This window comes from Syngnathus leptorhynchus, chromosome 6, assembly GCF_054491065.1.
Source record: "Syngnathus leptorhynchus isolate UIUO chromosome 6, UIUO_Slep, whole genome shotgun sequence".
NCBI classification, from domain to species: Eukaryota; Metazoa; Chordata; class Actinopteri; order Syngnathiformes; family Syngnathidae; genus Syngnathus; species Syngnathus leptorhynchus.
In genome coordinates this window covers 11599292-11624341 of record NC_141200.1, presented here as the reverse complement: position 1 = coordinate 11624341, position 25050 = coordinate 11599292, and the positions used below count along the sequence as shown (strand labels likewise).

The following is a 25050-nucleotide window of genomic DNA, read 5'->3' as shown; positions in this document are numbered from 1 at the left end:
ATAGGCTGCAATACTATAAAAGGAAAGCAAGCACGCTCCTACATTGTAATCAAATATTTCGGTTATGGTTACATCCACATTGTCTGTCCGCAATATGTTCTAACCCGGATAGTTTTCATTCTTTTTGTTGACACGAATTTTGTATAATAAATAACTGTCTTTGATTAATAGGTGAAATAACCAAAAATCCATTGGAGACCATTTAAAACCGTGTAAATAAAATAAGCATGTGATAAAAAAGATGTGCCAGCGAGATGGCAAACGCTGCTTTAGAAAACGAATTTCTATAGAGCTTATCCTTGGGATTTGGCGAATGAGGTACACCCTGAACTAGTCGCCAGCCTATCGCAGGGCACATAGTCTACCACCATTCACACAAATAAAGTCTTCAATGAACCTAACCTGTGTAGAGAATGAAACAAAACAAAAACAAAAAAAAACAAGCATGGGCAGAAGGAAAACCCAAGCATGGACAGAACATGCAAATTTCAGAAACCTTTGTAACCCACGCTATTAAAATAACATAATTCAATTAGTAAAAGTATTCCTTGGGGAAAAAGCGTGTAACTTCTTATCTGATGTACGAATGTAAACAATATATAGACAAAAAGCAGCTAAAAATAGACAAGATGAAAATTCGATTTTTATTTTGACAAATGGTGAATAGGTCTCCAAAGACATCTCACAAACAAACCATGTGCTCTTGATGACATTTAGTATTTAGAGATAAACAAATAAATAGAAATCAAACTGTTTTCCAATTTTGGGTGTTGATCAAAGTCATGTTTAAATTGTACATCATATCATGGTTTAATGATTAGTTATTAGACCAACGTGGCTTTCAGATGAGTCCACAGAAAGGAAGGAAGGGGTTGTTTGCTGACCGCAAGCTACCCAAGCTGTCGACCAATCATCTTACTCTCCTCCTTCAAGCTTTTGCAGCAGCTAACGACGCAAGCTAGCTGGCTAGCCAGCTGCTCACGCTAGTTGTCAACTATCGTTGGTTAGCGGTCAGCCTTGCTGTGACTTGTATGTAGCCTGAGGCGCATACGTAAACACAAGGGGCGCTCCTCGCTTACGGTCCACTTGCCCCATTGACAGGTAACGTCAGAATTTCAAATTTTAAACGTCAGAATCCTCTATTTTATTTACAAGTCACGAGAATTTCTTTTGCACGGGGTTAGACGAAAACTAATAGGTTAGCTGTACTTCACTCGGGTAAGGCTTATTACACGTAAGCCACAAGCCAACACTTGTCGTGGCAAACACATTGATGAGTTAAATATTGTGACATGCATTTAGAATCTCTTCATGCTAGTAAGTAAAGCGTACTAGGTAATTTCGATTGTATACCTCGGTAGTGAGCGCTAGCTTGTTCCATTGCAGTATATTGGCGACTTTTATGACACATTTATGTTGCTTACATGTTCGTTCAGCAGCTGCATGTGCAATTGGGAATCAAACGTTTGCGTTTCCATTTCATCGACGTGCTTTCTTGTCTAAAACTCATCAAAGTTAAATCTTAACAGAGTTGCAGCCCTTTGTCAATAAAATAGAGTTGTTTGGTGGGGTTGTCATTGTTTACACAAGCCAGTGGGCGCATTGCTCAAACTGAGCAAATACTACGTACGTGATTGTACTTCGTCTGCCTTTGGGGAGATGAGATGACATTTGGTGGTCTGGACATATCATATCAAGATGATAGTTTGATCATTTTCTAATAGTCAGCTCCCTAGAAGTGAGCCGATTAGTCTGGTTGGATTGCACACTGTGCTGAACCGGGAAGATCCGTTAGAGCTTAGAGGAAGTCCACCCCCCCACCATCTGCTTCCTTACCGTTTTCCCCTTTCATTTTATCATGTATTGCATTTTCTCACCACTCTGTTCCTGTCACGTGTACTCAATGGAGCATGTTAATTTTAATAGCCTGATTACAAAATGTTGCACGCACCGTTAATCTTTTTTTCTTCTTCATTATTGTTTCAGCAGTTAAGGAAGATTTCTTCTTGGCCACTGTGATCAACTACTGATTTCCTGCTATTTTCAATTTGATGACAGCATTGTGAAGACAACTTTTTTTTTCTCTCTGGAATGCCTGGAGCTGTTTTTGCAGAACCAGAATCAGCTTTGAAATAGACAAGTGTGCAGACTTGTTAAGGCACTGGAAGGAGAGTGAAGAAAACTGAAACTGACCGATGAGCTGCTGCTGCAGTGGGGACTGGACCAATAAGTGGGAGTCACCTGATGTAGCAGAGACACTAAACTTCCTGTTGGACCGCTTCCATCTGTTTTGAGCTTGTTTTCTCCATTCCTGCTGTCTCAGATTTGGATGATTGAGCACAAGGACTATTTTAAAGCAGCCCACCGGTGGCTGTGGCCTGGCCAGAGCTGATGGACTTCTTGCCAGCTATTGCTGATTTATTCACTTAATTCACATCCACTGCAGCCACTGCCCACTTCTGTGTAGTCGCCAGTATCATGAATGGAGGCTGGAGGACACATTTGTGAGGAACTAAACCCTTGGGAATTTTTTTTTTTTTTTTTTTTTGCCCAATGAAGGGGTGTTTTTTATTTTGAGCCCCATTTTCTGTGTTGCTTGAAAAAGCAGCTGTGCTTCCTATAGAATCTGTAGAAGAGCCTGTAGAAAATGAAACTGAGGAAACAGGTGACAGTGTGTGGAGGGGCCATCTTCTGTGTGGCTGTGTTCTCACTTTATCTCATGTTGGACCGCGTCCAGCATGACCCTGCAAGGCGACAAAATGGTGGAAACTTTCCACGGGTAAGAATAAATGGACACGACTATCTTTGGATTTTGTTGCATGATATGTAGTACATTTCATTTCGTCAATCTCTTTGGGAATGATTGCTAAATTGGCCTTTTGCACATTGATATTGGGCAGAAAATACAGTGGAACATTCAAAGTGTCAAATAATACATTGTTTTGTCATTTGTAACTGTAAATAAGAAATATTGTCAATTATCACCATTTAGCAGAGCTAAGGTTTTAAAAAACATCTAGGAGCCACCATGAGCCGTGTTGTGGTCCCCCTACCAGAACCTGCACTGGCTCTATCCGTATATTCTTCAAATAAGTATCAGTGATTGTTTTCAATTTAGTTAGTGTCTTTATACTGTATTATTTAAGTTTCTAACAGAAGAAAGGATGCATTATTTTTAAGTACTGTTACAGCACCTGTGACAGCCATCTTTTTCATGGGTTTTGTTATGGATGAGTGATTTACAAAATGAATGGGTAACCGAATTACATAGCGTTAGCTGCTGCTTGAATATGTTATGTTGTGGGGATATGTCACGATGAGGAGACGAAGACAAATTGTGTCTATTTGGCTGTATTCACGCCGCAGGTCTTTATGCTCAATTCAGATTTTTGTAATGAATCTATGTAGCCGCCACAAACACCCCAAAGATCCGCTTCAAGCGGGATTCAAATGAAAGTCAAAGAGAATTCAAGTCCACGTTTCCACCAAATTATTACAGGTGGGAACCTGGTATTTTTGTTTTGCTTCTCCCCGAAAAAAATCTGCAGATGCACGGACAAAATGGGGTGGGGGTCAGGGGCCAGTGGTGGGTCCAAAGACTGAAGAGGAACAATTATAATGTCCTACAGCCGCAGTGTTGTTGTGTGCCATATAGTAGGCTTGGATGACAAAGTCGGCGGCCATGACGACATAGCGTGCCAGGAAAACGGCTCCCGCTATTGCCTGGGCGAAGCCATCAGCAACGTAGCCAACCATGAACTCGGATATGGCAGCAAGCTGATGTTGGTGCCGTCCCAACCATGGCTTCAAGGTCTTGGCCATGGCAAATGTCAGCAGCTTGTGGTCCACAAAAGCACTGAACTGATGGCACTCTAAGTGGAACCGGAAGTGTCTGGTGGCGAGGAAAGGTTAAGGGAGCTCTTTGTCAAAGGTGCTCTACTACTTCTCGTCACGGAGCTGCCTGCTGAAGAAGGCCAGTGTTTGCCCGGCCCCCGCCAACTAACTGCTCACAGGTGGCTACCACTGCAAGGTCTGTTGTGAGGGCGACCGGGGCAGTTGGTGAGTGCATGGTGGCAAAGACTTCTTCAGCGATCGCAAGCTTGGCTGAGTCCAGGCGCCGCCCACGAGCAATGATGAAGTGGTGCTCCATGTCGTGCATAGGCGCAGCTGCCGAGAACGTGGGCTTGGTGAGGTTAGGAAATTCAGGCATTGTTTTTTGGCCTTTCTGTGCAGATGTCTCCCGATCCTCAGAATCTTTTAATTATATTATGGACAGTACATGATGAAATCCCCAAATTCAAAGTTTTGTTTGATGGTTTAGGCACATTTTCTTTCAGGACATTCTGGTTGAAATTCCAATTGTTTGAGTTAACATTTCAGTGGACATGAATATGGTTGTTCCATTAAATTCAAGTGCCCTCATGTTGACTTGTTCTTTGTATGTTATAGAGCCAAATTTCAGTCCTGCAGAACCGGATAGAGCAGTTGGAGCAGCTGCTCGAGGAAAACCATCAAATCATTAGTCACATAAAAGACTCTGTGATGGAGCTCACAGACACAGGAGCAGTGTCTCCCAGTGGCCACCTGCCCTTTAGGAGTGCCAATGGCTCCTGGGTCCTTCCCTTTGACGGGCGCCCCTCTTTCCTCGCTGTCAAGCCCCAGGACTGTCAGTTGGCTGCAGACAGTCACAGTCAGGCAGACGTTCAGGTTAGCGTCCTACAATTTAGAACAAACATGTCACTTGATTCAGTCAAATCTGATTTTGTTTGTCTGTATATTACGTATTTATTTTCAGATGTTGGATGTATACTCCCTACTAAAGTTTGACAACCCGGATGGTGGTGTGTGGAAACAGGGATTTGACATAACTTACGATCCTGAGGAGTGGGACAAAGAACCTCTGCAAGTGTTTGTGGTCCCACACTCTCATAATGATCCAGGTAATCACCTCAAGCACGCCTGCATTAAATTAATACATTTTCTTGAGAATAACCTAAAAAAAAAAAAGCATCCACATTTGATACAGATATTGTATACACGTGTTCACATGAAATTACAAATATTTGTATAGATAAGGCAAAAATCAAAGATCAAACACAAAAATCTTATCCAGAATATCAAGAATTTGTGAAAAAAGGTGTACTGTACTCTCATTCCGTTATATGGAATGTCTAATGTTACAAATTAAGATCATGATAATAGTCATTTTTGGGTCGTTAATTATCAGGAGTCCCTAAGAATAATTCAGTCCATGGGCAGTAAATCAACATCAGAGCACCTCTGGGAGGGACCGTTTGGTCAATGTGGAAATTTGTCACATTCTGTCATACAACAGTTTGTCTTAAAAGCAGGTATGACTCTAGGTAAATGCAACTTAGCTTTGGAAGAGTTGTGGTGGCAAGTCTGGGCATTTTTTTTAGGTGTGACTGTGTCCCTTCATACAATTTCAGGTTATTTCTCTTAAAAGCCAGCTGAACCATTTGGGGCATTTTATTTTATGGACATTTTTCACCAGTGTGTGTGGAGTATGAATACTTGCAATATTGCATTAGAGGTGCCACATAATAGGCAAAGTTTGAAAGAGTCTGCTCACTTAGTTCCCGTCCACACAATCAGACTATTTGTCTGTAAAAATGATTGTTCTGTTTGAGTTGCGTTAAGAGCAGATTTGCCCCCCAAATTTTGGTTTATTTCTTCATATGTTCTGTCTCTTATCTTTAAACTCATGCATTTATTGTGGCGCAAGCAATGTAAAGCAGGAGCTGTTGGGGGCGGAGAAGTTACAGTTGAAGAAAAAAAAAAAAAAGATACGTACTTGCCACGCATGTTTTTTCTTAAGTTGTCAGTCAACTTGTTACCAGATATTTCTAAATTGTATTTCTTTGCCATGTATGGAACTAAAGAGTGCATGGAACGTGTGACTGCCAATTAACTCTGTGGACAAAATAGATTGACTTATAAATCAGTTGCTGCCCTTTCCCCTGACTGTTGGCCTACGTTTTTATTTATTTTTTGGTGGTGGTGGTGGTGGTAACAGAAATCTATCTTCTTGTTAGGTTGGGTTAAGACGTTTGATAAGTACTTCACAGACCAGACACAACATATTTTAAACAACATGGTGGTGAAGCTGGCTGAAGATCCTCGCAGAAAGTTCATCTGGTCTGAGATTTCCTTCTTCTCCAAGTGGTGGGAGGGTGCTGATGCACAAAAGCAGGAGGCTGCACGCAAGTGAGTCGGTGCTCCATATTTTTTTTTTTAATTCCACTAGCAAAAAAACAAAACAAAACAAAACAAAAAAACTAACCCAGATGGCTTAAAAGCAATGACGCACTGGCAGAGTGTGAAAATAACTTCCTATCTGGATCATGTGATTCTTGCATGTTTGGGCAGGATTCTTTTTATAAATCTCTCTGTTCAACAGACTCATCCTCGAAGGACAGCTCGAGATTGTCACAGGAGGCTGGGTGATGACGGACGAAGCCAACGTTCATTACTTCGCCATGATAGACCAACTTATTGAGGGACATCAGTGGCTGGAGAGAAACATAGGTGCATCAGAAACCTTCCATGTTACGCTGTGATGGTTAATGTATTGTATTATTATTCTTGTATTATAATGTGTTATAATGTCGTGAGACCAAAGTTAAAATGTTTCTAACCTTGTCACTGTCCCATCATGAAATCTTGTAAGGCCATGTTCAGTTTGTTAAGCCTCTCACTCAGCAGGTGATGTAGGATGAAACAATATATAAATTAGGGATGCCCGGCCAGAGCAATGAAGGTTTGAATACACAATAAATTGTCCGTAGCGACTTCTCGGGTGACAACGTAAGTCTCCTTATGAAGAGTTATGTACTTTGCTGAGATTAAGTAGACCTTCACCACAGCAAAACGCGCAGGCTCCAGTGATTTGTTGACTTTGACGTTTGATGCGAACAAACATGATGTGGAGGTCTTGGGACTCAGGAGACATTGTCAAGAAATGTCCACTTGTGGAATGTTCATTACAATACTGTGGATTTATGAACACCAAGACTTTTTCATACTTACTGTGTGTGTTTCCAAATGTGTAAAAAAAAAAAAAATCCACCAAGTCTATCCGACTGATCTTTGTAGCTTGACCTCAATAGATCTACTGACACCAGACATCTCAACATCTCAAGAGTGTTACTTAGTGTGACAGTTTTGTTGAGGAATTAGCTGAAATCCATCCTCATCTGATTTGCAACTACAGGAAACGTCTGGGGGGAGGATATTGCTGCTAATGGAAGCAAAACCAGTTATATAAACCAACGGTTTATAACTTTTTTCTCTCTGTACTGTGAATATGAAACGTTATTTTAACTTTTTGTTCTATTTCAGGGGCAACCCCCCACAGTGGATGGGCAATAGACCCTTTTGGGCACAGCTCTACTATGGCCTATGTGCTGAAGAGAGCCAACCTGACCAACATGCTCATCCAGAGGGTCCACTACTCAGTCAAAAAGCATTTTGCTGCCACACGCAACCTGGAGTTTATGTGGCGGCAGCCCTGGGGTGAGTTAAGCACAGAAAAAGATATGTTGTAAGGATATACAATGTAATACAAACCCAGGGAGTTAAACTGTCATTGTTCACTCCAATAATAGTAATGTGACAAGTGGCCGCCATCTTGGAGAATTTTCTAAAAACAATGGAACGAGTGCTTCCCACGCTTCTAAACTCCTCCATAACAAATACATGGAAAGCCTATTGAGGATTCTCGTTCTTCACCTATTGATGTTTACATTTGTAAAATTACATGAGTAATTATTTGTGTTGCTACTAATAATTTGTTCATGATTAAATGTTAAGGTAAATTTTCTTCAACTTGTTAAACATTTGAAGTCCCCCTCAGCATTTTTCTGTGTACTGTTTATTCTAAAAGCAGTTCCTTTTGCTTCAAGATGCATGTTTTCAATGGGCGGCATGGTGGTGAACAATCGGTACAAATGACGGACGGACGGATGGATGGAAGGATGGATGGATGGTTGCATGTTCTCAATCCAAGATATTTGAATGCTTACTTGTATTACCTTTCCAGACACTGGTTCCAGTACAGACATTTTATGCCACATGATGCCCTTCTACAGCTATGATGTGCCTCATACATGTGGGCCTGACCCAAAGATCTGCTGCCAATTTGACTTCAAGAGGCTACCAGGTGGCCGTATCAACTGTCCATGGAAAGTGCCACCAAAAACTGTGGTCGAAGCAAATGTAGCAGAAAGGTGCGTTATACTGCTGCGAAATCTTAAAGGGATACCCGATTGATTTTTATTTATTGTACCATTTTCAGCAGTAAAGGTTGCTTTCACAAATTTAGTTGAACAGGACTATTTAGTCTGAATCAAATTCATATGATAATGACCTAAAAATAGACTTCTGAAAACTGTACCCACAATTGCAGTTAGCAGTGAGGGATGCACGTTTTCCAAGACTGAACTTAAGCCATGAACAAACATCAGAGAGAGGGGATACAGGGAGGAAGGTTATCCAAAACCGACTTTTAACAACCATAAATAACATCTGACTGCACATTTTACTGACTAATGGCAAATGGCTCGCACCTATAGTGAACCTGCTATTTCCAATGTTGTAGTAATTTTCTTAGAAAGCTGGTATTAAAGACTGCACATGCTGTCTACATCAATTCAGGGCACAACTCCTCCTGGATCAGTACCGCAAGAAGTCCAAACTTTACCGTAGCAAGGTGCTTCTCATCCCTCTGGGGGATGACTTTCGCTACGACAAGGCTTTGGAGTGGGACCAGCAGTATACCAACTATCAGAAGCTCTTTGATTACATGAATTCTCACCCTGAGATGCATGTCAAGGTGAGAAAGGAATTTGGCAACTGTCACAATCGCTATTCAATTTTGGTTACTGTTTTCCATGCTCACTAGATTGTAGTGAGTATTTGGGTGGACAGGACAAACTTTTATATGGTAATGAATCATATTTAAGTTGCTGAGGCAACAAAAGACATGTCATGGATCAGTGTTGAATTCAAAGCCCAGAAGGTCTTAGTATCTTTTTCAGTATCTTTTTGTTCTGTTCTGCGTTTTGGTTTTAGTAATGGATTTTCTGAAATTTTTCCCGCATCTCTGCTTATACCTCCAGGCTCAGTTTGGAACTCTCACTGACTACTTCAATGCTTTGTATAAATCCTATGGATTGGTTCAAGGATCCCGACCTACAGACTTCCCCGTTCTCAGTGGGGATTTCTTTGCCTATGCAGACCGAGAAGACCACTATTGGACTGGCTACTTTACATCTCGGCCCTTTTATAAGAGCTTGGATCGTGTCATCGAGTCACACCTCAGGTTTGGTCATTCCATTCTCTCATCAGTCTTACTTTGCAAACTGTGCTTTGTGTGTGTTAACTGTTCAACAGGGAACATTGTTCTTCTTGGCATGGCATTAAGTCTCTCTCATATAGCTTCTCATAATAATCCCAAATGTTATGCATGTTTCAGGGGAGCTGAGATACTTTACAGCTTAGCGGTCGCCAACGCCCGACACCTGGGCATGGAAGGACGCTATCCGGTCTCAGATTACGCCCTGCTCGTTGATGCCAGGCGCTCTGTGGGCCTTTTCCAGCATCATGATGGCATCACTGGTACTGCGAAAGAGAATGTTGTCGTCGACTATGGCACCAGGTAGGAAATGACCGTGATAGATAAATTAAGATGAGATGAGTTCGCTCAAGAGATGAAAATAAGAGAAACATTTTGCCAGGCTGGCTTTGTAAATGAAAATCTTTTCTCAATTGCCTTATCTGGATTAATAAAGGTTAAATATTTTTTTGTATGAAAAGGATCATTTAAGCCTCCACCTTGTCTTACAGGTTTGATACCCAGTCGAACAATAACACGACATCTGCTGTTGAATTGCGTTATGATTGTCTCCTGTCATCCATAGATTACTACGCTCACTCATCGGTTTGAAGAGAGTTATCATCAATGCTGCACATTTCCTAATAATGAAGAACAAAGAATTCTATCGCTTTTACCAAACAGAGCCTTTCCTAGAGACGGTAAGAACAAACACTGGAGGGGATTCCTAAGAGAGCACTAAACAATTTACATACAGTAGGCTTTTACTGACCTGGAAACATGTGCTCAGTGTAAAAATGGGTGCATATTTATTTTCATGGGGCAAATTTGGTTGACCACATTGCGCCTCTGGAGGCCTGTTTTTTTATTTGATAATCTCCTGCACTAGTCCCATTAAGTCAATTTCAGCTCCTTTTTGTACCCATGCTTGTCTGGCGACATACCAAATGGAAAAAAAAAAACGGCGCACAGTTAGACTGCGCTTTACACGAGGCAAAATGGGGCACTTAGTGTTTTGTTCCACAGCGACCTTGCTGTGTGGTGTTCTCTTCTCTGTGTCCTTGTGTGGCTATTTTCTGGGTATGTCCTCCTAGTCCAAAACCATTTGGTAGGTTCATTGCTAAAGTTCCCTGAAATGAGAATGTGAGCATGCAGGGGTTGTCTGCTCTGTAATTGATTGTCAACTTGGATAGAATCTAGCTTCCTTGTGACCCTGAACAGGATACAAAATTAGGTTGATGGATAAATATTGGTCTTGTGTGTGTTTGATTTTGTAGGATGACAGGCGTGCTACTCAGGACTCCCTTCCGCAGCACACTTTAATCGAGCTGGATCCGGCAGGGCCAAGGTAAGGCCCATGTCATGTCTAACATGATGCCCCCTTTCCTTCAGGTCCTTCAATACCAAAAGACTGATTGCTATTTTTCATTTTGCTGTCAGATACCTGGTCCTGTTTAACCCACTTGAGCAGGAGCGGCTATGTGCCGTGACCGTGTTGGTCAACACTCACAAGGTGAGGGTGCTCACTGAAGACGGACAGACTCTCCCTGTGCAAGTGAGCGCTCAGTGGAGCTCATCCAATCAAATAATTGCTGAAGTGTTTGAGGTGAGAGATGACTTTGCATAAATTTTAATGATTGTAGTCCTACACGTGGCCTGGTTTGTCATTAGCTGCGCAAAAAAGTGTGGCGGCGTGTGACGGCGTGTGACGGCGTGTGGCGGCGTGTGGCGGCGTGTGTCACTCCAAATAATTATATCCTTCAAACTCTTCGTCCTCAGTGTCACTTACAAACAAAGCCGTTAATGATGCCGGTAGTACGTGGGGCCCTTCGTCATCTTTGTCATCCCGTGATCGAATCTTTGTCCTTTATGTAAACAACCGCCGCGTCGCTGACGTCATTTGAAATTCAAAGTACAGCAATCCCTTGCTACATCGCAGTTCGTTTATTGTTCGTTTATAATTTGTGAAAAAATTCACATATAAGTCGCTCCTCAGTATAAGTCGCCCCCCCACCCAAACTATGAAAAAAAAACGCGACTTATAGTCTGAAAAATACGGTAACTAATCGAAAAAAAGAACCGACAAAAATCACTTATGTAAGCAAACATGGTAGTCGTAGAGCTAAAATTGAAAACTTTACATTGTGATTAGTATCAGATTGGTAGTGGCCGATTGCACTCATGGACGATCGGTATCGGGAGCACAAAATACTGATTGAAACATCACTACCTATTTCTACTCCCGATTTCACCGCAATCCTTTTCACAGGCTACATTCATGGTGCGTCTACAATCGCTGGCGCTCACGGTCTTCCATATGTATAATTCTCCGGACTCGCCCATGACTCTGCGCTCGGACACCCTTTTCCGGCTGCCGCGAGGCGCCCTGCCTGCCCACGCTTTGGACCCCCTACCTGTTCGGTCTCAGCAAAGTGACCCTCAGACCTTCTACATCAGCAGCCAGTTTCTGACACTAGGCTTCTCTGGGACCACAGGCTTGCTGGAGGTTTGAGTCAGAACTACTCATCTTTGATCTCAGTGATGCTCACTTTGCTAAATCTGCCTCAACCTGCAGACTATCAAACACAAGGAAGATCCCCAGGAAATGAAGGTTCAGATGCAATTTGTTCTGTACGGAACTCGTCCTTCTAAGGATAAAAGTGGGGCTTATCTTTTCCTGCCAGATGGAAAATCAACGGTATTGACTCACTTTCTGTTCAAATCCCCACAAAGCTTCTCTTGCCACTATAACGATAACCCCTTTTCCTTCTTGCTGCTTTCAGCCCTACGATCACCAAGAGCCACCTGTTGTACGTGTAGTTGAGGGTCCGCTCTTCTCTGAAGTAGTGGCAAACTACCAACACTTTCAGCAGGCAATTCGTATTCACAACGTGCCAGGTAACAAAACTGTTATGGGCACTTTTCAGATTGCAAATGCAGAAGCTGTTGTCTGTTTACTTTATAAAACTACTAGGGCCAACGTGTTCCGAATAATAGGACATTTACACCCCATTAAAATATGTTTGTAAAGTTCTTCCTTTCACTTTTCACTATGTCTTTCCAGGTGTGGATGGTCTCTCTGTGGACATCACCACCACAGTGGACATCAGAGATCAGACCAACAAGGAGCTGGCCCTGCGACTGGTCACTGACATCCAGAGCGGAGATGTCTTCTACACAGACCTCAATGGCTTCCAGGTCAGTGTGATAGTGTTTTGTTGGATATTACCTCGGCATATTCTGTAGCCATCCCAAAATGTCGAGAAGCTGTCACCCACCTCTCCTCCTCTCGTAGATGCAGCTTCGTCGCCGCCACCAGAAACTTCCCTTGCAAGCTAACTTCTACCCAATGCCCAGCCAGGCTTACATCCAGGACAGCCATCACAGGCTTACGCTACACACGGCACAGGCTCTGGGTGTCAGCAGCTTGGAGAATGGTTTGCCTTTTATTTGATTTGATTTTGTTAATTGTTTCTCATTCACTCTCCTATTGTTGTATGAGTCGTAAAGGTTTGAATGTGCCGTGTTACTCTACCTCTAGGCCAGCTGGAGGTCATTTTGGACCGCCGACTGATGCAGGATGATAATCGTGGGCTGGGTCAAGGCCTAAAGGACAACAAGAGGACGATCAACCGCTTTCGATTGCTTCTGGAGAGGAGATTGATGGGAAGCAAGGTAAGATTCAAGACAGCAGATAAGGGGGAAATGTTTTCCTCCTTTAACATCTGCGTGTACACTGAACGGACAAAAGTATTGGTGCAATTAAAAACAAAAGTTTTTCCACCATTATTGTTCAGCTATTACCTATGTATACATCTCAATTGAAAAAAAGACCGAAGGTGAAGTAAGTGTCTATGACCAAACCCAGAAAATGTGTGAGCCATGACATTTTCAAGCTGAGCCCTTAGGCACTGAGCACTCCCTGGAAATATAACAGGCCCCTGAGATGGATTAAAGCAGGTGGATTTTTCTGTCTAATCCACATTTCATGAACATCAGTAATAATTAGAAGACCTTGTTTAGTGGGGGTGTATCGAACATATTATCGTCAAGAAAAGTTTCGACTTCCGCGTTCGAGGACAAGTTTGATCAACATCCTCCAAGAGATTTCATTTATTTCTGCATGTATAATTTTATTACCATTGTATTGTGATTGGGATTGTTATTTTGTTTCCATGTTCAAAATAGGTAATCAATTCTGTTCTGTCTATACCATCGTCATAATATTTTCTGTTCGGTTCACATTTCATGCATTTGTTTTCCATCTCTTTCCCTTTTGTTGCCTTCAGCCTGATGGCTTCTTTGCAAAACTCTCTTCCTTGTTTCGCACTCTCCTCCGCAAAATGTTGAGTGACAGAGTTGAAGAGGTAATGTTGTCACGGCAACAATGTTGATCATCGTCCCCTTAGTTTGTGCTCTGTTGCTCTTGTTATCCTTTGTCACAGGTCCTCATAGCTAAAAGTAACAAATGGTACTTTTGATCAAACAAATGGGAATGAAGGACGTAGATTTTACCGTGTAGCTCTTCAAACCCGCTCATGATTCTTTTGGGTATAGTGTAGACTTTAGAAGTAGACTTCAACCACAGCCACTGTGAATTAATAGTTGTGTCTAAATTGAAACAAGAAGCTATTGTCTATCACGCTAATCCTCATCATTCCTTATTTTCTGTGCCCTTCTCCAGATGACAGACAACTCCATGATGATGAGCTTCCCCTCTCTGCTTGGTCACATGACCAACGGCATCCTGAATCACAATGTTCTGGCACTACCTGTCCTGCCTAAAAGGCGCGGCGTGCCTCCTCTGCAAACCTTCGCACCACTCAAGTCAATGCTCCCCTGTGACTTTCACCTTCTAAACCTTCGCAGCATTCAAAGCCAAGTAATGAACCCACTTGTCTTAAATTTGATTTCATGAACCAACTTAACTCGTGTAACTCAATTTAAGCACCAGTCGTTTGTACCCTGATAAGAGTTGGCAGAAGAGCACTCGCGCTCCTCGTCTTAGCAGACCAGAGGCAACGTGACCAAAGCTGCTGGTTCACAGCCAAAAACAAATATTTCTAAGAATAAAAAGAGAACGCAGTGGCTTGAGGCCCTAGGATGGGCCTAATTGGGGCTGATTTTATATTGTTGTGTGCAGTGACGACTGGGAATTATTGCTACGCAAAGAAACTAGGGACCAAGGGAAGAAAGGAAAGTAGAATGTTCCCTATTTAGGAACACTGTCTCAAGGAAGGAAGCAAATAAACCAGGAAGCAACGACGGAAAGAAGTATCCCTGGTGTTGGAAAGCCCTGACTATAGAGGTCAGGTGTCACCAATGTTGGGCCCCGAGTTCCAGTATCCTGCATATTTTGTTTTCCTGCTTTAACAGACCTGATTCAGAAAATCAGCAAGCTCTGCAGAAGTTGGATAATGATCCTATTATCACACAGTTATCACACTTACTCTGTGCAGTTAGTGAAGATTTCATGGTGACAGGTTTTGTGTTTCCGCAACACCATAGGAGCAAAATTATATCCAACTCCAGACAAATAGGAGAAGTACCAGTGTTATGAGTTTGATTGCTATTTTTCTTTTAAAGTGGAATCTTTTGTGTGTATGCGCAGGACCCCAATGCTCCATCACCATACACAGCTTTAATTCTTCACCGTCTTGGCCTCGACTGTGCTTTGGATGTTCCAAACTTGGGCTTCAACTGCACCACCACCCAAGGACAGGTGAGGGACCCCCTTATAAAGTCCAGTTGTCGCTTAAATTACCTTTGCCCCAGCATACAAGATCCCAAAATATATAAATAGAATTAAATATCAGTCAACAAATAAAAATCATATTCATTTAATGCCGCAGACATTGTCAGCATTAAATGCAGAAGGAAATGTTTTTCGAATGAGGGCGCAGTCTTAAGTCTCTTGAGTTGAACTAGTTGGCTGTTGGTTGCTGGACAAGAGCAAATGTACAGGGAGGCGTGAGAAACATATGCTGCCAGCAAACGTTTAACGGGGTAATAATGTCTGCCTTTTCCATTTGTCCTCTTGTGTGCAGCTGAATGTTTCCAGCCTCTTCAAGAACTTGGACCTGCAACTGCTGCAGCCCATGTCTTTGACCCTAATGTACTCTAGTCCACCACTGGCCAACCATTCCACAGTCAGCCTGAATCCAATGGAGATCTCAGTCTTCAAGCTCAAACTGCACTAGGAGCCAACGTGATCTTGCAAGCTCAGACTCTTTGGACCCACAACTGAAGCCTTGAAGCTTTGGACCGGAACAGGGCACTCTGATTTGGCTGTGACGAACGCATTGTGCAGAACCACAAACTCTCATGAGAACACAGCCGCAGTGGGTTCTACTGCATAAGAATGTGTTCTTTCTCGGCTTTCAGCCTGGAACTGAACTACTGAATGTAAATATCCCAATGATGTGCAAGTGGTAGTAAGAGGGAGGAGATGGTGGGGTTAAGGGGTTCATAAAAAAATGTGTGCCGCAGGAGTGCAATTTCAAAAGCTTTATTTGTTTTATTATGAGCTTTTATTTTTTTAATTTTCTATGCTCACACTGATGTTGGCACACATTGCAATCATTGTTTTTTTTTTGTCTCCCCGATTCAATGTTTATATTTCTTTGTTGCCTCAATGCAACAATATCCTGTGTGGATATTCAGACATGCAAGTGGGTCTCCGCTCTGTGCAGTAACAAGTAGATCACGTAAGCGCGCCGCTCATCATTCAGAGCTTCCTTGAAATCGCCGGCGAACATTTGTTTCAAGCCTTTTGTCGGCGTGTCACAACTGAGTGGCTGTGTGTATAGTTGTGCTTCACCAACACTAGACCGTGCGTGCGTGCGTGCGTGCGTGGATTAGGGGCCACCACTTGGGACATGTACAGTTAGCGGGACGAAGCTGATCTGAAGAATGGTGCAAAGAAGCATCAAGATAGAGATGACAGGATTTTTTTTTTCTTATTTTAGTCACTATGGTGGCATCAATGCAACTTTTCATCTTGCTGGAATTATTATGGCCATGCCTCACACAGTGTTTGGAAAGTCAAAGTGCACTTGTGTATTATGAGAAATACAAGGGAGTGTCAATCAAAATGAAAGTGCACTGACTTTCTGTACATCCTGTAGCTGTATGTGATTATAGCATTAAGAAATCTAAACCAGTGCCCTCCTACCATTTTTCCACCAGGGCCCAATTTATGGTAGTACAGATTTTTTTACTGACTGGCAAACATTGAATGCTTACTGTGGGGGTGGTGGTCTTTGTGATTCCTGATGGGGTGGGGTGATCCCATGTATTACTGATTGAGACGTATATGCTCTGCTATGAATGCCCCCAACCAATTTATCTGTCCGGCCTGGTGGTTGGGGACTACTGGATTAAACAACAAATTACTGCTGGCGTAAGACTTTTTTTTTTCTTTTTTTGCACAGTGCTATCATTTATGTATGCATGGAGTATGTCAGGAAAAATTTATGATGCTGTAACTGGAGCCTCAGCTCAGTAGTTGAATGCAAAATGATTTCGATTTCAGCCATTCATTTCTAATCCGTAGAAATCAAACTTGAGGTTTTTGCTGTTAGTTTCCCGGGCTTGTTGTCTTTAAATATTGAAGTTCAACCCTACGGAGATTTGCAATAATTAAGAATCCTGTTTTCAGATATAGTATTCATATTGGCGAAGTTTTAAAAAAAAAAACGACATGTCTGAAAATGTACTTAAAAGAAATGTCTTGTAGTGAAAATTCAAATAGCCTTTTTTGCCAGCTGAAGGTTTTATCAACTTTTCAAAATTGGGAGGCAATGCTGAGTTAAAGTGTAGTGACAACGTGTAGGTGGCTGATGTGCGTAGCGCTCTGCGCTACATGCAAAATTCCATTTGCATTTTGAACTGCATTTTCCCGAGGCTGAGTCTGTACTCAACATGGAGCTGTGGACACACATTCTTATGAGTGGGCATTAAATAACTGTTTGGTTAGTTCATTTCCCTTAAGAGGTCTGTCACACCATGTGCTGCTCTGGCTTCTATTAACATTTCAATGTGACCACATTTAAATTCCACTTCCTGCTCTTTTGTCCCTCGATCTCTATCTCAGCTCTTTCACAATATGTCACACGGAAATTGTGGAAATGTGTCTTAATAAAATAAAAATTGTTTAGAAGTAATATATGGTGGCAGGCTATCTTCTGTATTCAGTGTTGGTGGAGTAAACATGCGGTGAAACGTAAACCTAAACTAAATAATTTGAAAGCTCAGCTTTAACAACAGACACCTTCACTCGATGCCCATGTTGCGGCCTTTTGTCTTGATGACATTCATCCTCTTTTGGGATGACTGCTGTGGCTCATTAGTGTTTACTTGTGACTGCGGACATTAGTAACAAATACTGTAAAACAACTGTGTTGCCAAAGTTGAAGAAATGGAGAAGATTGAGATCAGAAGAAAACACAAACATGAAAAAAACTTCTTAAGGTACAACTTGTCAAGTCAAGTTCTACATACAAATGATAGAATCCTGTTAGTGCCTTTCTAGTTGGGCTTCCTGTTTCTGTTAGATTATGAATTAAAATTAAAATTATGAGTTAAAATGTTGAACAGTGTATGAATTACAATGTTAATGATTTGAAAGTCATGCAACTGCACTTTGATGGGGTCACTTTCCTAAACTAGCTTAATGACTGGTCCCCCTGCAGGGGGCAGCATTGAGTCAGTTCAAATGCTGTCCACTTGCCTCCGGCAGGAGCTCCACAAAGCAGAAGTGATCAAATGTAAAACCTAGAGTCTAACATGGTGGTGGCAGTGTGATGCTCTGGGGTGCACCTCCATGACTTGTACCTAATAGTGTCCGGATGACGTCACAGATCCAACAGCCAATCAGAAAGTGGGGGTGAGGGCGGGTGTGGCACTTTTCACTTTCATTTAAGCTTTTTCCCTAATGAATTGGCCTGTTATTAGGAACACCTGAAAATGGCGTTGTACCTAATGGAGTGTCCGAGTGACGTCACAGATCCAACAGCCAATCAGAAAGTGGGGGTGAGGGCGGGTGTGGCACTTTTCACTTTCATTTAAGCTTTTTCCCTAATGAATTGGCCTGTTATTAGGAACACCTGAAAATGGCGTTGTACCTAATGGAGTGTCCGAGTGACGTCACAGATCCAACAGCCAATCAGAAAGTGGGGGTGAGGGCGGGTGTGGCACTTTTCACTTTCATTTAAGCTTTTTCCCTAATGAATTGGCCTGTTATGCGGAACACCTGAAAATGGCATTGTACCTAATAGAGTGTCAAAGTGACGTCACAGACCCAACAGCCAATCAGAAAGTGGGGGTGAGGGCGGGTGTGGCACTTTTCACTTTCACTTAAGGTTTTTCCCTAATGAATTGGCCTGTTATGCGGAACACCTGAAAATGGCGGTGTACCTAATGTAGTGTCCATAAGTGACGTCACAAAGAAACCAGCCAATCAAAAAGTGGGGGTGAGGGCGGGTGTGGCATTTTTCACTTTTTGTTAACTTTTGACCAGGATTATTCCCTAATGAAGTGGCCTGTTATTAGGTAAACCTGAAAATGGCGGTGTACCTAATGAAGCGTCCGAGGACGTCACAGATCAAACAGCCAATCAGAAAATGGGGATGAGGGCGGGTGTGGCACTTTTCACTTTCCGTGAAGCTTTGACCATGATTTTTGATTATTTAATTTATTAAAAAACAAAACAAACAAACAACAACAACAAAAACAATTTGGACGGTTTATTGAACGATTCGTTTGAACGAATCTTTTGAGTGATCTGATTATAAAGATTCAGTTCACTTAAAAGAACTGGAATGCACATTACTAACAGCTAGTCCCTAACCACCGAGCCGCGGACCGGTACCGGTCCGTGTGTCACTTGATACCGGTCCGCCAAGCCGCACAGATTTTTTTTAAATTGACTTTCAATTAATTCAGGTCGAGACTTTAATAAAGACTTTTACTTTTCAACTTTCGTTTCATGTCTGCTTCTGGGTTTAAATTTGTTTGACAATGGAAATCAGTTAAGTGTAACAAACAGGCAAAATAAATAAATTGTGTGAAGGGGAAAACAATTTTCAACACCACTGTAAATGCTTTTTGTTTCTCCAAGATAAAACAAGTATAACCGTGTAAAAAAGTGAATGATGGGAGCAGGGCTGTTGAGACCTGGCTGCAAGCACAGCTGGAGCTCCAGGGTGGATGCCAAGAGCTTGCAGAGACTCTGAATTTGATAGCAAACTGCTGCCACCAACTGTCTTCACTTCTCAGGAAAACATTCCATCCTTCTCGAACTAACCGACCACGATAATAGGAACTTGGTGTCAATGGCGTGCTGGGAAAACCAGGATTTTTCCCGGAGGTCTGCGGCAATGTGGGGAGATGTGGCCGGACTATCATTAATAGGCTAAAACTTAATTAAGTTGTATAAATGTTTTTAATTCAAGAAAATTCATTCATTTATGTCTTAGAACTTTTGAATCACAGTTCTCTTTCCTGTCCGTGTTTAAAGTTGGGGGGATACCATTACATGTTCAATCCCTCCCCGCATTCATTGAAGTTGGTAGGGTCCAATTTAGCTTGTGCTGGTTCTAGGGAAGAAGAGTGGCCCATGAGTAAACAGATAGACAGAAAAAAGCCAGATGTGGCTGAAAAAGCTAGGATAAGAAAAAGAAAAGCTTTAGATGATGATGCTGCCAAATCCACAGAGCTCACAAATATGTTTTCAAGGAGACAGACCGATGAGGATAATGTAGAGAGCCAGGGCCACGGACACAGGCTAATTAGTATGCTAATATCAGCCTTAGATGCTCTGAATAGGCCATGTGCTTCTTAAGCTATTCATCTTGTAATTTAGAAGATAAATATACTGTATATTGTTTTATTAATGGGAAACAATATTCACAATGCAAAATAAAGTATACTTTATATGACCATCTGAATTGTGGTTTTGTATAAAAAAAAACTAATTAAATGAAATTAAGAATGTACTCATGAATGTTTTAGAAATTAAAGTTGCCAACCAACTTATTAATTGCATGCTTTTTGAAGTATCTGAGCAGCAGCAAAGTTGCAGATACAAGTGCATTCCTTAGGCACACATTTATGATGTAACTAAAAGAAATACATACAATTCTAATTTGTATGTGTTGTAGTATACGGATTTTCTTTTTTAATTTGATCAATTTCCTTGATTTCATTATTAAAATTTCCATACCTGATCCCAAATTGTGTAATCCCGCACAAAATAATGAAAGAGCAAAGTGGAACATCATCATCTATTGGTAAAATTACTTTACTATACTACATGTACCTACTATCTCCACAACTCCAATATAGTATCATGTTTTCAGACATTGTCAGGCTGAGGTATTGTTTTTCTATATTTCATATGTACTTTAGGTATTTAATATAAATTACATACGTCAGGTATGTAGGTAACACCTAAAATTTGTATTGTCTGAACAAAAGACTGTTTATATTACATACAATTACATACGTCATTATATTGATTGTTTTCCTTTAAGGAGGTTTACGTAAGTACTGAGCTTGATTCTGGATTATTTGACTTTATGAGACGAAAGGCTGGTTCATCAGTTTGTAGTATTATACACAAATAGAGAGGAATGAATGCAAAACTCCCAGACAGCTTCACAGCTTTTTGGACAGAAAGTGTTTGTTCAAGACTGTACCGGGGGCAACACAGTCCCCCAGTTTTTAATTAGTGTGCCAGCGACAACAGCGTCTGTGGTAAAATCATTCATTTTCACTGATCAAGGAAGGCTTTGTGTAATTTCTCCATTATGAATATGTTTACAGGAAAGCAGCAAAGTCATACTATGTTCTGAAGGAAACTTAATCTACAAGTATGGCCTACCCTTTTCATACTGCACTTAGCAGGGCAGAGCGCACCACTGATGAACCTTTTAATTGATGCGAGGGCTTGACAACGGAATGCTGTGTCGCATCGCAGTGTGACACACAAGCGTGGCATTTGCCAAAACGTTTAGCTCAGGGAGCGGCGTTGTTGTGATGTCAGATGGCCAATAGGATTGGTCTTGGCAAAGTGATTTCAGAGTGCAGGAAAAGGATCCATGATACTGACTGGTAAGCCGCTAAGCAACCCTCAGCATCCATAGCATGAAAAACAAGTGCAGCGTGAAAAGGCCTTAAGACAATAAACATTTTAAATTTGACCTTGAATGAGATAAAGTATGAGACAAGTAAGACCAAATCAAACTTCATTGCTTGTTCTTTTGTTGAAAGATCTCCAGTTAAAGTATGGGAGCGTTATAACAATCAACGTTTCAAACGCGAACAAAATATTTCAGTGTAGGGCTAAATTCAAATTGATAATTTAGATAGATAGATAGATAGATAGATAGATAGATAGATAGATAGATAGATAGATAGATAGATAGATGGATGGATGGATGGATGGATGGATGGATGGATGGATGGATGGATGGATGGATGGATTCAGATAGACAGATAGATCGACAGATAGAACGATCGATTGACTTATTCTGATATTACCTCTACACACATTGCACAAGCAACTCTAGGTGGCTACTAGTTTGTGACACATGCCTACTAATTGGGTCTCGTAGTATCACCGGTGCAGTTTAGGAGTTTACTAGTAAGGTTTATTTGTGTACTGTGTTATTTGTAGCACTATTAACAAGACACAGTCAATCTACTAGTATGTCTTACTCGTACAGCTAAAGTGCATAGTAGGACATGGAACTTAAGCTGGACATTGATTATCAAAAATATGCTCAAACAGCTGTGCATAAATGAGTGCTGGTGCTTCATGATAAATCTGAAACGAGGCCAGGGAGATGTTAACAGCCATCTGCTTGCTTGGAGAGCAAATACAATTAGCAATGCTAAGTGTGTGTATAGAATATAGAAAAGACAAAGTGGTCTTTCAAACACCAACGCCATTTTATTCCAGCCTGAAACCGATCTCCATGATATATTCCACTGTGAGGCAAATAGAAAAAGTAATAATATAAACATATAAAAATAATACCAGATTTCATTTGAATTCAATCACTGTAATCTGATTACGTCAATGTACGAGGGACCATGAAAAATAAAATGAATAATAACATCATTGTGGTTGTGATCCAATGAGAATAAAGTTTTACTTTTAATAGTTTTAATGTGAAGTGCTTCAGGGTAGCCTAGAGGTTAGTATGCCTGCCACACTGTTCTGAGGTTTGGGGTTCGAATAGAAATACAATGGATGAGTGGATTTCGATAACTTGGTATTTTTTATGCATTTTTACCCTTTTTCTTTGCACAGTGGCCTCGATAGTCCTATTAAGGTTGTTATACAAGGCAATTGAAGGAAAAATAACTTGTAATGTTTGCTTACAAGGAGTCCTCACCTTAACTGATGTTCTGGGAATAAATCAACATTGCTTCAGGCTGGAAAAGAAAGCAGAAATATCTTGATAGTAAAGCACTTTAATCGGCAACAAACATGGAGAAAATTTTCTGGCTTTCTCAATGTAAGGACCTGAGCCTTTGTTCCGAGTGGCTGTTCTGTTCTGTTTAAATGGCACAAACTGCCTTGGGAAGGACCAAAGCGTAAGCGTGTCTAGGAATGCTGTAAAGCGCTGCCCGACAAACATTTTCACACTTCAAATTGTATAAATACAATAAAATACTGCGTTGTTGAGTGAAAAACAGCAAAATGTGTCAGTACTTAAAATTCCGTGAAGATAAATAAATAAATACATAAATACATAAATAAATACAAAATCTTTTGCTATGGCGCCATAATGTCTCATTGCAAAAATACCCCAAAAAGCTCAAGTAGAGGTGTCAAACTTTTTCCATTACTCAAAAAAATTCAATTACAATTACTATGATTATGTCTACTAGCCCGAAGATGATCTGCTTGATCTGTTTGTTACAGGCAATTCTAGCGCATGTTCTTTATCATCATCATGAGCTTGTTTATGATTGAGGAAAACCTGTGGCAAACTTTCACAGCCCACAAAAAATGATATGTAGGGCTAGATCTGGTTTGCAGGAGTTTGACACCTGTGAACTAACTGCCTTATCTACTTTACCATTATATAAATAGGGGATTTCAGAATTAAGCAAGTGACACATTAACAAATACACAATTATTAAAAAAAAGGTGGGCAGAATAGGTAAGACATTTGGTGGGACAAGTAGGCCTCCATTTTGTTTTCCTCCCCAAAGTACAAATAATATTTAATCATGTGTTGGGTTGGGGTCTGAAACTGTCACAGGGGTCCTCGTTTCTAGATGAAAGATGTTTTTGAAGGTATGAACAAATCAGAGTGTGCAGTGGTGAAAGAATATGTCTCGCGACACAAGGCACTAGCAGTTCCTTGTTGATTATTTCACATCAGTGTTCCAGTTTTTCTTTTTCCTGTTTCAAACATTTAAGAACAGCCAATTGTAGTTCAAATGAGCACTTAATTACATGAAAAAAGTTTAATATCAAACAGTTTTACATTCGTTAAAAGTTTTACTTTCCCCTTTTCACAGTAAAAAATGAAATTGACGATCAAGAAAAAGGCATTTTGTGTGGAATAGTGTGCATTTCCGAGGAAATTCAAATGCGTGTCGCAGGCGGTGCATGTTTTTGGTTATCAAATCTGAATTTCAATACGTTGTTGGAATATGTAACGTGGGGGAAGCCTAGAGACGAGTAATGCAAGCAGAGTGACAACCCTGAATTTATTCAGATATTCATATTTCAATCGATTTAAATTTTTAGGAACACTACAACAAACTACATGTTCTGAGAAATTCGGAGGAATTCCATTGTAAACCGAGGACCCCTGTATCTTGGGATGGGGTCGTCTAGATGACACTCTGCGTCTTGATGAAAGCTGTCCTTTCGTTGTGACCGTCAACTTCCTCGCTGTCTGATTCAGACTCGTAGGTGGTCATGTCCTCATCCCCCCACACAGTGGGAATTCCCTTGTAGCATATGCGAGCCTTCCTCTTCTGTCCTCGGCCCGGGCCGAAACCAAAGCCCACATGTCTATCGGGCGGTTTGGTCCTCCGGCCAGAAGAGGCTCTACGCGAGCGCAGTTGCAGTATGAGAAACACTCCGGCAAAGGCCGTCAAGATAAAGGCACAGCTGAGGATCGCCACAACGACAGGAAAGTGAGAAGACGAGCGAGGATCAGGTGGGGCCATCCCGCCGACGCTTTTATCATCATCTAATTCTGGATCCTCTCCTCCGGGCTCCCCTCCGGCAAGAGGAGATTTGCGCTGCACCTGGTTCTGGTGCAGGCAGGAGGTGAGGACCAGGCGACTGTGAGGAGGGCAGGACAGACAGTCCGTGGGCCCCGTGGCAGAGCAGCTGAGACAGGTGGGATGACAGGGCAGGCAGGCTTGTACCGAAGACAAGTCGACCCAGTTCTCCAGAGAGAGATTGAGGAGCTGCGGCCCCGACGTGAAACCAGGAGGGCACAACTTAACACAGCCTTGGAGGAAGAGAGAGAAGCCTGGGCTGCATTCTGTGGCAGGAGCAAGACAAAAACAAGAACATTGTTTTTGCACGTGTAAACCCAAATCAGGCCCTCGTCTAAATTCGGGCTGATTACTTCCTGTCTGCTGTCAGTCGCTCGTTTGCGATTTAAACTGACACAATGGAGCAAGTACGCTTTGCAAACATGTAATGTCATCAG

General features: G+C 41.6%; 2 protein-coding genes across 4 annotated transcripts in view; one reads left to right on the top strand and one right to left on the bottom strand.

The window, feature by feature from the left end:
* Window positions 1–856: 856 nt before the first annotated feature.
* Window positions 857–17511, top strand: man2a2 (mannosidase, alpha, class 2A, member 2). 3 transcript variants are annotated; one of them, XM_085914804.1, is made up of 23 exons: window positions 857–1101; window positions 1990–2779; window positions 4450–4707; window positions 4796–4940; window positions 6057–6228; window positions 6422–6549; window positions 7363–7536; window positions 8063–8249; window positions 8677–8854; window positions 9141–9343; window positions 9497–9679; window positions 9942–10056; window positions 10633–10703; window positions 10796–10961; window positions 11625–11861; window positions 11931–12053; window positions 12139–12253; window positions 12420–12553; window positions 12651–12792; window positions 12897–13030; window positions 14040–14237; window positions 14967–15077; window positions 15403–17511. In XM_085914804.1, exons 2-23 carry the CDS (start codon window positions 2648–2650, stop codon window positions 15553–15555), a joined length of 3459 nt encoding a protein of 1152 aa, XP_085770930.1. In that variant the 5' UTR covers window positions 857–1101; window positions 1990–2647; the 3' UTR covers window positions 15556–17511. The 3 variants fall into 3 exon arrangements, with proteins under 3 accessions (XP_085770930.1, XP_085770931.1, XP_085770932.1); XM_085914805.1 differs by having other exon boundaries at window positions 1987–2779; XM_085914806.1 differs by lacking the exon at window positions 1990–2779 and having other exon boundaries at window positions 858–1101.
* Window positions 17512–22821: 5310 nt separating this feature from the next.
* Window positions 22822–25050, bottom strand: part of furinb (furin (paired basic amino acid cleaving enzyme) b) — a 44361-nt gene continuing 42132 nt past the window's right edge. The window contains exon 18 of the mRNA XM_085914192.1: window positions 22822–24879. Coding sequence (XP_085770318.1) covers window positions 24215–24879 — 665 coding nt within the window. The 3' untranslated portion in view covers window positions 22822–24214. The remainder of the gene's footprint in view (window positions 24880–25050) is intronic.